We start from the raw sequence: 13,474 nt of genomic DNA, 5'->3' as shown, positions 1-13,474 counted from the left end.
CCGTCGGAGCTTGGATCTTTCTTTGCAGCTAGTGGCTTAGGTGGCCGAGCTTTTCTTCGGCGGCGAAGAAACTTGACGGAGACTACACAACGTAAGATCGGAGCTTTCTCCTGTGTCTCGATATTCGGATCCATTTCTCCTCGTCTCTTTGATCTGCGTCTCCATATTCAGATCCAAATCCAAATCCGAAGCTCCAAGTGCCAGTAGTTCCGTTTGGGTTTTGCTCCAGGTCAAGCTCGGATGCAGTCATTCAGGCTGTATTTTTTTTTGTGGCTAAAATGGTTTTTTTTTGGGTGCCTAGAGCATTGTTTGGGTGCCCAAATCATTTTTTTTATTTTAATTTTTTTCTTGAAATCGGGTCAAAAGGCTAAAAAAAAAAAACAGAAAAAAAAAGTTCTATTGGAGGGCAATAAAGGCCTGTTGGGGGCAATACTGGTTTATTAAAAGTCTATTATGGAGCAATAAACTTTTTGAATTGATGTAATCTCTTCGTTTTTTTCTTCAATCAGAAGTTTTATTTATCTAATTTTAGGAAGATTAGTTCTCATTTCAGTGATTGAGACGTCTATTGCTCCCCAATAGACTTTTATTGCCCCCAATAGACCTCTACTGCCCCTCAATAGACTTCTATTAGGGGGCAATAAATATTTTGGTGACCTATGAGATCTCCGACGACCTCTTTGAAGATTTTCGGTGAGGTTTTCAGGAAAGTCTGGTTGGCGACGGCCGGTGACCAGAATCCGAAGATCGATGACAGAATCCGGCGGCCGGTGATTGGAATCTGGCGCCCGGTGACGGGAATCCAACAACAGGTGACCGGAATCCGGCGAAGTCTCCTATAGTTTCTCTCTCTTCCATTTTTTTTTCTCTCCTTCTAAATAACACATGGGTGAGGGTAAAATGGTATTAAAAAAAAATTATGGGGTATTAGGGAAGATTTTCTTAGAATGCTTTGAGTAAGAGATAATTAAAAAAAAACTTAATAGGGTAAGTGGGAAAAAAACTCTAAAAATAGGATAAATAGACAAAAACCCAAAAGAATACTTCATTTTTAAATTTAAAAAAAAAAAAAAAAAACTTCATTTGCTGATCGTAATTTTGGCTTTGGCTAAACGATTTAATTGATACTCAAAAACTTTTTCGCCTTGTTGACAATGTCACCCAAAATGTGCTCAATCTTCTTATTATCATGCCACGTGGTGGTGCTGCAATCATGGAAAAGGATGAACAGTAGTGTCAGAAATGAAGTCTTAACAGCAAAAACAGAAAGACCTGACAATTTTCAGAGCCCAGAAAACTAGTAACCATGTCTGTGGCCTCATCCCAACAGAGCTTTCTTGCAAACGCTCTCATTCCACAAACCCACAAACCCAAAACCAAGTTCTTCACTTCACCATACACTATCTCATGCAAAAGAAGCTCCTCATCAGATGATGATCATCAGAAAGGTCTTTCCAGGTACTTGTATATACTAAAAGTAGTTGGTTTATTGAACTGGGTTTTTGTTTTTCAAGCTTGATTCTTGTTCTAGTTGCTGTTTAATTTGATATGATTTTGTGTTATGTAGTAATGAAATTCCCAGAAAGAATGAGAACCAATTTGCAAAGTTGGCAATGGTGACATTGGCAGCTGGTGTGTTGACTCTGGGCTCTGTTCAAGATGCTTCAGCTGCCAAGAGTGGTGGCAGAGTAGGTGGACAGGCGTTCCGGTCTTCGGCTCCTCGGCCTTCCTCCCCTAGGATCAATAACAATTCCAGGTAAATAAATGCTATGCAAGTTTGGATATGACTACTTCAGTGATTTAATTGGGCCAAATGGTTGTGATGATTAAAAGAGTATGCCTAGTATTGGTTTTAAAGGCTTACTAATGTTGTGGCTTCATATGCTAGCTATTGAGCAGAGATGAGAGTTTCAGTTTCTTGAGTTGGAAAATGGGAGTGTCCCCTATTAAAAAAAAAAAAAATGGGAGTGTCCCAAATAATTGTAATATCCAGTTTGTTTTTGTAATTAGATGTTGATCCACTAACTGGTATTCTAATTTGGTAGTGTTTTTTATGCTTTTACCAAGGCTGTAGGCATTGTTGGTGGTTTACACATTCTAATGAGCTATTCATAAGCTGTGAAATAAGTTCATCTGCTACTGGAGAATCCAATGCTTTAGGCTTTACTGTGGCAACTGTATTTGCTTTTATTGAATTTTAGCCCTGTATCAGAAGGGATTGCTCTTAAACTTTTCAAGTTCAGTAATTAGAATTAGCTTCTATTGAAGAATCTTTGAATATCCATTGAAGTACTAAGGGCTTCTTTTTCAGGACAACAAAGAATAAGAAGATAGGTTTTGTGTGTAACAATCACCTTGAGTAGTACTATTACCCTCAGATAATCAACATTGTTCGATTGTTTACTGTTTCCCAAATCAGTTGAGCTTTAACGTCCGGTCATTGTCTAACATGGTTTATAAACTTCTATTCAACCTCCAACTTCCATCCGCTGCATTTTCATAGTGCAAGATTAGAGGTGTTGTGTGGGACTTGTATGTTTCTCTGCTCTAAATGAAGGATGTGTCTGCAAATATGTTAGCTGACAATGCATTGTCAGAATGCTAACCCATTCATTAACATTTAAAGCTTCCAGTGTTCAGTGGTTCACAAAGGCACTCAGCTCTTGGAGGACCATATTCATTAATGTTTAAGATACAAACCCTGTCAGAAGTTGTAGACTAGTACATAATTTTAATTCTCTTAAGACTTATCTTCCCATATATGACTTGAGTTCTAGGAACTGCATAAGAACTTAACCTCAAGGTTACGAGTGTCTTTCAAAAGGACTGGCATCTACAATTTTGCATGTTATTAGAAGTCAGTGATTCATTAAGTTTTATCATTTTCCATTGATTCAACCCTGGACCTACAAAATAAAACATTTTCAATTTAGTACATATATCTTAGACCTTCACTCAGAGATTATGGAACTATCAAAACACTGTATTTGATCATCTAGCAGGAGTAAAAGAAGGGCATCAACGGTATAAAGAGAAAAGATTAGTAAGAGGCTATTGTTGTTGTTGTTTCTTGTTTTATTTTAACCAACTGAGAAGCTAGTTAACAGTGATGTACTATATGTAGATGATTAGTTATATTTATACCCTGAAGAAAATGTGCCAAAAGATGTTGGTAATTGAGATTATTGCCTACTATTGATTACCAGGTTGGTTGTTGAAGCTAGTGATATGAAGTATTTACTATTGATATAATGGTCCATAGAGAAAACAAGAGTTTCATTGATCAGTACATTTTTTTTTTCTTGAGTTTTGTTTCTTAATTGATATCCATTAATTGGTGGTCAGTTTGATAGGGATTTTAAGGCTTCTGAGACATAGGTTAGTTACAAATTCGAATGAGCTATAGATAAGATGTGAAACAAGTTCTTCTGTCCAAGATTTTAGACCTCAACTGCTACAAATGTAATTGACTTGACTTAAATTAGTCCTATACCAGAAGGGATTGCTCCTGAACTTTTCACAGTTCTTATTTCAAATTGGCCTTTTGAAGAATTTTTCAATACTAGTAAAGCACTGATAAGAGAAGTGATCACCTTGAGGACTGATGGCTTCTTTTTCTGGTTCAAAGAGAAAATCATGATAGGTCTGATGTGGAACAATCACTTTGGTTTTCAGTTATTAATATTATTACCCTGAGATGATAAACGTATTGGATTATTAACCGGTTCCTAAGCACTTGAGCTTTTGTATACAATCATTGTCTAACATGGTATCAAAGCTTTTGTTCGACCTCTCATCCCCATCCACTGCATCAATATGCATATTGCACGATCCTAGGCAGTATCTGGCATTTATATGTCTGACATGTTAGTTGGTATATAATTGTCCAATTGCTAATCCATTCCTTCTCTTTGAGTGTTCGGTAGTTCAAAAAGTTACTAAGCACTTGGGACCAAATTCTTTAATCTTCAAGATACAAACCCTCTCACAAGTTGTGGACTAGTGAATAGCTTTATTAGGACATAATGCTGATTCTCTGAAGACATATGTTCCAATGCACAACTTGGGTCCTAGTAATTGTTTAAGAACATAACCTTGAGGTTATGAATATGATTCAAGAGGACTTGCATCTACAATTTCGGAATTAGATATCTGTTGTTAGTTACAAGACTTTCATATTCTCACAGCAGAGGATGAGATCAAGTGATCAACCATCTTTTGCCATCTTAATGTAATCTATAATTTTATATAATATTTTGACATGATTCTTGGATTGCTGACTTCCTTTTGTAATCTGTACAATTTTGTAGGACCAATATTTACATCAATCCTCCTGTTGCTCCGCCATTAGTCGGTGGTTATGGATATGGTTATGGATCACCATTCTTTGGTGGGTGGGGTTGGTCTCCATTTTCATTTTTCGCCCCAGGTCCTGGTGTTGTCGTTGGCATTGGTGGCGGCTTCCAACTGTTAGCTATTGCTGTGTTTCTTGGTGCAATTGCTGCCGTGGCAAGGAGATTCAACGCTTCAAGAGACGAAGAAGATGATGATTACTATTAAAAGATAACTTATATTGTTAGCATTCAGTGAACAGTAAATGTTGTACTTCAATGGCTACGATACATTTTGAGTAGCCATCCTGCTGGTAAATATAGTAGCATCATGTAATCTTTATTTTCTACGGTTATTAATGTAACATAATCATTTAGGTATGTATGTGTGGGTGTAATTTGTCGTCACCTCTTGAGAGGCGACCCCAGACCTATGATCCATTAAAACTTCCAATCAGGGTTTAGTGTTTAGGATCCAAGTCTTAGACCTTTGTCTGGCTTTGTGTGAGGGGCATCTTTTGGCTCTGCAGAAATGGCTTCATTAAAATTGATGCGGATGGGGACTCAAAGCTCCTAATAGATTGCATTGTGGGGAAGTGTACTAGTGTAGTGTTCCATGAAGGGCTTCCTATATTATCAGATATTTCTCAAACATTTCTTCCGGAAAGTTTATTTTCTTGCAAATTCCTTGCCTGGGGCATTCTCTTCACCCTAAATTTTCTTAGAGAAATTGTTAATGCTGGTAAGAGAATTGTTCAATTTGAGGACGGAGGGGTTTTTTTTTCAGGTGGGGAAAAGGTCTGATGTCTAGCAATCACTTTGGTTTTGAGTCATTCTCAGTTACTATTTCATTTAGATGATTCACATGTTTGAGCCCAAAAGTAATTTTGGCTGGATCCTTAGAAGTATTTAGTATTTCCGGGCCAATATCTGCGGCCCAAAAATGAGTCTACTATGGTTATGGGTTACAACTTTGCCCGTGCCGGAATTTATAAGGAAAACGAGCCCTCATGCGATTCGAGCATCGAAGACCAAATATGAATCTATCATTCAATAATCCTTCTACAACAAGGAATTACCGAAAGTCTAGGTGTATATACCAGATTTCAAGGGAAACACTGCACACAATCATTCAACTAATCGCACAGATTATCAAAGCCACCTCCGGAGCAACCTCAACGCATGTTGAACCCAGAGATTGTCAAGGACCGTCTTGATGTCGAGATCGTCGAGGACTGTCTCGATGTAGAGAAGCTAGGGTAACGCCTTAGCAACCTTTGTGCTTTCTCCTCCTTCCCAATTATTTCTCTACTTAGTATACAAAACTAAGTATCAATATTGTGATGGAATAGATCTCAACCAAAGTCCTTATCCGTAAGGCATAGACAAGAACCTTGTGACGAGGTTGGTACTCTCCTTGTCCACAAGCTTGAAGAGAAGTCAGGTCCGGGATAGCCAGCTCTAGACGATTTGCACCCCACGGTGTTGGCACGCTGCGCATCACAAGCAAAAGAGCCTGTTTGCTAGCCAAACTAGGTCGTAGCCAAACATCACCATTACTGGTTTGAGTCATACAATCATATGCTAGTTAATGAGCAGACCAGAGAATTTCAGATCAATACATTTTTAGTGGGTTTTTGGTTTCATAAGTAGATGTTGATCCATTAATTGGTTGTCAAATTTGAATATTTGATAATCTTTTTTTGACACAGGCAAGTTACAAATTCTAAAGAGCTAGATAAGCTGTGAAACAAGTTCTTCTGCTACTTTTAGGCTTCTCTGTGGCAAATGTAATTACTTTAAGCTAAACGATCTTGAACTTTCCAAGTTCTTTTTGTGATTCAAATTGGTCTCTAGTAAAGAAGTTTTGAAAATTTATATAAGCACTGGACCTGGTAAGAGAAATTATCAACTTGAAGACTTTCAGGTTGAAATGCAAGATAGGTCTGATGTGCATCAATCACTTTGGTTATGATTTATTATTACTATTACTTATGCATGATCAGCATGATTGGATTGTTTACTGGTTCTCAAGTATTTAAGCTTTTCCTTGACATCTCATCCCCATCAGCTGCATTTGCATAAGGCAAGATTGTAGGCGGTGCGCTGCACTTGCGTATTTGTATGCTTAAATGGATGTGCCTCCTGAATGTTAGTTGATATGCCTTGTCAGATTTCTTGCTAGATGTTTAACAGCTAAAGCTTTGAGTATTCAGTGGTCAATTGACAAAGTGACACAGCAGTTGGAGAACCAAGTTCTTTATCTTCAATATACAAATTACTCTCAGGAATCTTCCCATATATGAATTGGGTTCTGGGAATGGTTCCACCTTGTGTTCTAGGTAGGAAAGATGTTTAATGGGAATTGCTATTCAAGTGTAGATTATTATACTTATCCCCTAAAGAAAATATGCCAAACAACTGTCTATTCTCTGCATCACAAATTTACAATAGACTTACATTTGATGGCAATATTTATCATTCTACCAGCTGCATGCACAACCACAATAACAGGTTCTTTCCATCAACTTTTGAGTTTGAGAACCACTAGCTGACATGACCCCAGCTGCTGGTGCACTTAACCAAACTTTGATGATGTCTTCTTTGATCTCTACAAAATCCAGGATTCTGCCTGTTCCAGCCAGATATATGATGGCCTAATATCAGATGGACCTGGAAACTGAGCTCTACAACAAACCCTTTGCATGACATTGGTGAAGAATATTCTACATGTGATCGGATATTCAGATTCATTGGGTATTTTGATTTATGTAACATTGTTGACGTTTTTCTCATCGAGCTCAAGACCCTGTAGTTTCTAAACCACAACAAGGCAATCTGTCTCATCTAGTAGTTATAGTAGAGTAGTAGTAGCAGTAGTAGTACATTCCCTCCATCTGCCATCCGACCATAGAGGAGTAAGAATTAGAGAAGCATGAAAATTGATATATACTCATAAATACCTGGTTGTTTTCTTTGAGTAGATTCGTGATGAAAGCCAACATAGTGTCTGCTACAGAATTGACCTCTGAGAAAAGAAGTTTTCTTGGAAGAAAATCCACTGGCAACTACGATCGATTTCTACAAACAAAATGAAAACCCCAAAAAATTTAGAACAAATGAGCTAAGAGAAATTAGTTGCACAAAAAAGAATGAATTAATGAAACTGAGAATTAGTGTTAACAGTGTTAACCTTAAATGATAAATGAGATGTTTAAAATCTAACTTTTCATTCGGTGGGAGGGTAGGTCAATTTTCATTTTTCACCTGAGTGTTTCAGTGTGGCATTGGTGGTGGCTTCCAACTTTTAACTAGTGCCGTGTTTCTTTGTTGCCATTGCTGCAGTTGGAAGGAGGTTCAACAGATCACGAGACAAAGAAGATGATGATTACTATTACCGGAGAGCTTATATTTACTATGATATAAAATAAGCAGTACATGTTCGTCAGGCTACAAGATATATGAGGAGCCATCCTGTTCTACTATAAAATAGCATTATGTAATAATATTCCACGGTTTCTGTTGTAACATGTGCATACTGTAAGTAATCGTGAGATTTTAGTTTCTCAACTGTTCAAGTTTCAAGTCTCCAAGACATTGACCAAAGAAAAAACTTCATATTATGTTTGTATGTTATAGAGAAGCTAGTTACTAAAATGTACCATATTCAGGTTTGGATGATAAATTCATACCCTAAAGAAAATGTGCCGAACAATCCATTCTCTGCATCATAAATTCACAATAAATTTACATTTGATGTCTTCTATCATTCTATCAGCTGCACAGCTGCTATTACAGGTATTTTTTCTCTCAGTTTCTGAGTTAGAGCAACACGAACTGTCATGACCCCAGCTGCTGGTCCACTTAACCGAACTTTGACAATGTAGTCTTTGATCTCTAAAAGCTCCAGAATTCCACCTCCTGTGCCAGCCAGATATGGCCTAATCTCGGCAAGAAGCTGAAAAGATGGACGCTGAACATTAGGCTTTAAAACAAACATTGCATGGAGTTTGTGAAGATGATATAGATATATTTGCATGTTAGGATTTGTTGGATTTTAATATTTGTCTAACCATTTCGACATTTTCCTCATTGAGCTCAAGGCCCGTCTCAGTGTCCAGAATCTGCTCCACTTCCATAATCTCTGGTATTTTATCACGCAGGCGAGTTTCGATTCCCATCTTTAGTGTCATAGTCGAGCTTGGACATGATCCACAAGCTCCTTGTAGTTTTAATACCACAACAAGGCCATCTATCTCATGTAGTGCCACATTCCCTCCATCTGCCATCAAGCCAGGTCGTACCTCATCCAATACTCTCTCCACATTTTCTTCGGTTAAAGGAAGAACACAGTTTGGAGAAACAACATGCCCTGCATGATGAAGGATGAAGTACTTCTAATTATGGAAAAGAGGGCTAACCTGGAAGTCATAAATTCTATTCATTTAAATCATTATCACAAGTTCTTTATTGGTTCATGTATCAGTAATGGTTTATAAATCCTTGGGTTCATGTAAGAGTTCATTAGTTATCTAGTATTCATGTATCAGTATATTAGACTTCTTCTACAGCAACATATGAATATAATGGTGGTTTCTCTTACTTGGTCATTCCCAAATTCTATTATAAATCTATCCATGTTCTTTCCTAGGAGAGTTTCCTATTTCCTTACAAACTTATACATCTAGATGCACTACCACTTTGCACCAGTTAAATGAAAAACAAAAAGAAGTCAATTTAACTGCATGTATATTCATATAAATAGATTGCATTTAGAATCTTGGACGAAATAGAGATGGATATCATCATCTGATTTGGATCCTTTGTATTCCTTCCATTCTTGAAATGAAAATACATGAGTTCCTAAAAATTACATGCCGAGATGAAGTTATCAGACCCTATACATAATCACAGCATTGATAATAATTTTTCCCTTTCAATGTTCCAAACTTCCAATGTTGTCAAGGTTGACATTTTGAGACTGTTATCTTCTTCCACATTGACATTTCGCATCTCATGGATGCCATCAATCCTGACTAGTTTCTTACAACGACAACTTGGCATGCACTTCCATTGCAACTGAAACAAGGACCATTACCCTTACCTTGCTTCTCTGCTCCATTCGATCTATTGTCAGTTACCTCACTGAGTTTGTTGGCTGATGTTATGGATTTGTAGGTATCCTAGTTTAGAAAGGTATTTGTATATGTAAACCAAACCAATTGCAGCTGGATAGGTCGATAGTATTTATCGAGCTCTTTCATTCATTTCAAGCATCTCTATTGGAAAGATATGCTACTATTACTAGATTCCAATCCCATGAAATCTAAATGCATCCTTATGACTTTAGTAAAGCTCCTGTATTTGAAGAGATGAGGTAGAGAACCAGCAATTAAAACCTAAATGTCATGTTTCATGATGTAACTCTCATCAAGCAATCCTTTAAGATCATAGTTTTATTAATTTTCTTCCATAGAAAGCAATGATACATAATGCTTTTGAATTGAAATGTATATCCAGATTATGAAATCAAACGGATATCCAATCACCATCACAGCAGTTGCTAGGGCTTTTTGTAAGAGTAAACTACACTTTCCTGTTGTATAGCTTGGGTAAATCTTCAATTTGATCCATGAAGCTTAAATTTGATCAGTGTACAACCTAAAGCTTGCACATTGTTGATCAGAATGCTAAGTGAACCCAATTGAAGTCAGGCAGATATGATCTGACTGACTCATGAACACGTTTGACAATAATTTAACATTTCGCAAACGTGGACACACTGGGCTATACATTGATCAAATTCAAACATTAGAGAACAAATTAAAATTTGACTCAAATGAATGAATTAGGTTGCATTCAGAATCTTAGAATAAATAGGAGAGGATGTCATCATTGGATTTGGATTTGGATTCTGAACCTGTATTGCTTTCATTCTTGAAAATAAGTTGCAGGAATTTCCTAACAAAAAATTCTAGTGGGACATCTGACAGCAATAGATTGTAAGAGCGGAGAATAAGGGTAGTTGTTTTAATTGTGACAGTTAGTACAAGCCAAGCTATCATTGTCAGTCTAATCCTAATCACTGCAATGTAACAGTTTCTTCCCTATTTATGTTGCCTAGTAGGCGAGGGTGATTTTAGAGAATGTCAACTTCTTATGTTGACATATCATGTCCTCTCGCTCCAAGCTCCTTAATTCCTCACACCAATATCTTAGCCTGACCATTTCATCACAATTGCCATGAAAGACCCTTGGCGCCCTACCGTTACTCTGTGTTTTTCCATCTGAGCCATTTTCAGTTACCTCACTGAAATTGTTGGCTAATGTTATGGGATATATGGATTTCCTAGACGACTTATGCCTCCATGTAGGTCACCGCAAACCAATTGCAGTTGAATTGGTGGAAATATGCATCTAACTTTTTTATTCATCTCAAGCATGTCTAGTTGTCTACTGGTAAATTATTCTAGCTATTACTAAGATTTCAATGCCATGAAATCTAAATGCAGCCTTAAGAACAGAGATTAAAGCTTCAATATCATGTTTCATGCTGTAACTCACATCAGCCAAGCCTTTACGATTTTAAGTTTTATTATTTTTCTTCCCTACATGTTTTCAAAACAACGATACATGATGCTCTTTCAATTGTTTCTGTAGAATTGAAACATAAATCCAATATCACAATTCAAACCAGCTGGGGTAGGACTTCTCTAAGGATTTACCATCATTGCACCGTTCCTTCTAAACAAATTAAAGTCAATCACAGTTTGCACTTGCATAGCTTAACTCAATCTTCAGTTTGATCCATGATGTTTCGATTTGATCAATGTATAACCTAAAGCTTGTAAATTGTTGACAAATATAAGGGTCATTGCAATTTGCTTGACTCACGATCAGAATAAACAAAGTTTTAACATTTATAAAATGTGAAAACATTAGGGAACAAACTAAAATTTGACTCGAAGAATAAGGGTCATTGCAAATTGTAATTGTCTCCCAAGTAAAGTCCTTTCCTATTAGACAGAAACAGCAGAAAATCCCAGTAGTACCATTTGCATAGAGGACTCAGAATTAGAGAAACATTATAATTGATATATACTCATAAATACCTGGTTGTTTTCTTCGAGCAGGTTTGCAGTAAAACCCAACAAAATGTCTGCTACAGAACTGACCTCTGAGAAAACAAGTTTGGTTTGAAGAAAATCCACTGGCATCTACAACTGAGTTCTACACGCAACAAAGAAAACCCATAATTAATGAGCTAAGAGATATTGTAGTTGTACGTTAAAAGAATGAATCAATGAAACTGAGGAATCAGTGTTAACCTTGGAGAGTGAGAAATGAGAAGTTGAAGTTCTTTCAGACGATGGGTTAAACAGAGCAGTGGTCGTTTGTGTTGTCTTTGGTGAGAATGCACCCACCATTGAATTCAGACAACTGGAAGCTTTCGTCTTCTCAATTGCTTTCTGGTTATTGGAGAGGGAGAGTGATGGGGGGAATTTTGATAGAGAGAACCAATATTTGATTGGCTGCAAATAATAGACAAACTAGAATGGAACACACCATTCTGTAGTTCTGTGGATAGAAATGCGCGAGCTGCACTTTTGCTAAACGCACAAACCCTGCAGTTTCACTACGTGTATTATTTTCCATTTTCCCCATATACATGTAGAGTTATATAACTACGGTCGTGAAAATCAATATGAAGAAAGCCCCATATCAAAAAAAATAAAATATCGGAGCCAATCATGCTTATCCTTGTTGTAGGAGAATTGTAATTGTATTTATTATTGATAATAGGAGCCCTTATATAGAGAGTTACAAGGTACACAAAAGATAATCCGAATACAATTGAATACCTAGAAAACTTTCCTATTACAACTCTAAACCCTAGTTTGTAGAGGCACACATTATGTCGACATCCTTCAACACTCCTCCTTGTGCCGCTCAAACTTGGTGATGACGCTTGGATCGTTGCCTCACTAAAAACCTTGCCAGGTAACAAAAACCATGTGGGACAAAAATAACCCTGGTCGAAGGACAAAAAGAGCACAACACGTCCTTCACTCTTCGAGATCGAACATGCAGACATCATATCTCCCCCTGATTGCTACAATCATGGGAGTTCGGATAACTTTCTTAATCCAATGCTTCTCACATGTTTCTCGAAGGTGGATTTAGGTAACGACTTAGTAAATAAGTCCGCTATATTATCTTCTGATCTGATTTGATTCACTTCAATCTTTAGAAGTGCTTGTTGTTGCTGATTGTAAAATAACTTTGTGCGATATATGCTTGGTGTTGTCGCCCTTGATGAAACCTAATTTTATTTTCTCAATACAAGCTGCATTATCTTCATAAATGCATGTAGGTTCATCTGTGGTAGACTTCAAACCACAAGTTCCTCGAATATGTCTAACTACAGACCTTCGCCATATGCATTCTGGCACGGCTTCATGTAGAGCGATAATCTCTACATGATTTGAGGAAGTAACAACAAGGGTCTGCTTTGTAGACCTCTAAGATATCGTAGTGCTTCCCATGGTAAAGACATAACCCATTTGGAAGCGACATTTGTGAGGGTCAGAGAGATACCCTGCATCAGCAAACATCACCATCGTTTTGGTGTAAGGGAGGAGGATGACGCCGGCCACCCTTGGCGGTGGCAGCTTAGCCGGTCATGGCGTCTTGGACGGCGCCACTTGGGCTAATGAGATCCTTTCTCATTCTTCCATCATTCTTTTCTCTCTGCAGGGGTAGAACATGCCCATATCTATCGTACATTTTAAGTAACGAAGGATTGTCTTTATAGTTTATACTAGTCCAATGACGTTGCGTTGGCGCAGGGCTATATCCAGCCAACAAGTTCGTAACAATTGAGGCGTCCGGTCTTGTATTGTGATAAGTACAATAATGCGCCTATTGTACTCAGGTAAGCACTTTTGCTATTAACACGTTTTCGTCGTCATCCCTGGTCCGAAACGGATCCCACTTAGGGTCAAGACTACGGACGACCATGGGAGTGCATCTTTGACTTTATCAAAATGCAAAGCATTTATTGACACAGTTACAAGTTCTAAATCTAGACAAAACCGTGTTCTCCCAAGGTCCTTCATCTCAAACTTGGATTTCAGGTGTTC

General features: G+C 37.5%; 2 protein-coding genes across 3 annotated transcripts; one reads left to right on the top strand and one right to left on the bottom strand.

The window, feature by feature from the left end:
• The first annotated feature begins 1,229 nt into the window (after nt 1-1,229).
• LOC112200914 lies at nt 1,230-4,793 on the top strand. Of its 2 annotated transcripts, none has more exons than XM_024341925.2 (3): nt 1,230-1,458; nt 1,583-1,756; nt 4,311-4,793. In XM_024341925.2, exons 1-3 carry the CDS (start codon nt 1,307-1,309, stop codon nt 4,558-4,560), a joined length of 576 nt encoding a protein of 191 aa, XP_024197693.1. In that variant the 5' UTR covers nt 1,230-1,306; the 3' UTR covers nt 4,561-4,793. The 2 variants fall into 2 exon arrangements, with proteins under 2 accessions (XP_024197693.1, XP_024197692.1); XM_024341924.2 differs by having other exon boundaries at nt 1,235-1,458; nt 1,568-1,756.
• A 3,144-nt stretch (nt 4,794-7,937) lies between these two features.
• Nucleotides 7,938-11,758, bottom strand: LOC112200999 (nifU-like protein 3, chloroplastic). Its single transcript, XM_024342003.2, has 4 exons — nt 11,660-11,758; nt 11,444-11,561; nt 8,405-8,703; nt 7,938-8,289 (listed from the first exon to the last, which is right to left on the bottom strand). The coding sequence occupies exons 1-4, from the start codon at nt 11,756-11,758 to the stop codon at nt 8,098-8,100; spliced, it is 708 nt and encodes a 235-aa protein (XP_024197771.1). The 3' UTR covers nt 7,938-8,097.
• Nucleotides 11,759-13,474: the final 1,716 nt, after the last annotated feature.

Source organism: Rosa chinensis, chromosome 4, assembly GCF_002994745.2.
Source record: "Rosa chinensis cultivar Old Blush chromosome 4, RchiOBHm-V2, whole genome shotgun sequence".
Taxonomy (NCBI): Eukaryota; Viridiplantae; Streptophyta; class Magnoliopsida; order Rosales; family Rosaceae; genus Rosa; species Rosa chinensis.
This window is presented reverse-complemented; position numbering and strand designations above follow the sequence as displayed.

Excerpts from the sequence above, each read along its gene's own strand:
- LOC112200914 (XM_024341924.2), top strand. The coding sequence starts at position 1,307 with ATGTCTGTGGCCTCATCCCAACAGAGCTTTCTTGCAAACGCTCTCATT. Across the intron at positions 1,459-1,567 it reads CATCAGAAAGGTCTTTCCAG|TAATGAAATTCCCAGAAAGA; the intron begins GTACTTGTATAT and ends TGTGTTATGTAG. Across the intron at positions 1,757-4,310 it reads AGGATCAATAACAATTCCAG|GACCAATATTTACATCAATC; the intron begins GTAAATAAATGC and ends ACAATTTTGTAG.
- LOC112200999 (XM_024342003.2), bottom strand. The coding sequence starts at position 11,758 with ATGGTGGGTGCATTCTCACCAAAGACAACACAAACGACCACTGCTCTG. Across the intron at positions 11,562-11,659 it reads CTCATTTCTCACTCTCCAAG|AACTCAGTTGTAGATGCCAG; the intron begins GTTAACACTGAT and ends TGTTGCGTGTAG. Across the intron at positions 8,290-8,404 it reads ATGAGGAAAATGTCGAAATG|CTTCTTGCCGAGATTAGGCC; the intron begins GTTAGACAAATA and ends CCATCTTTTCAG.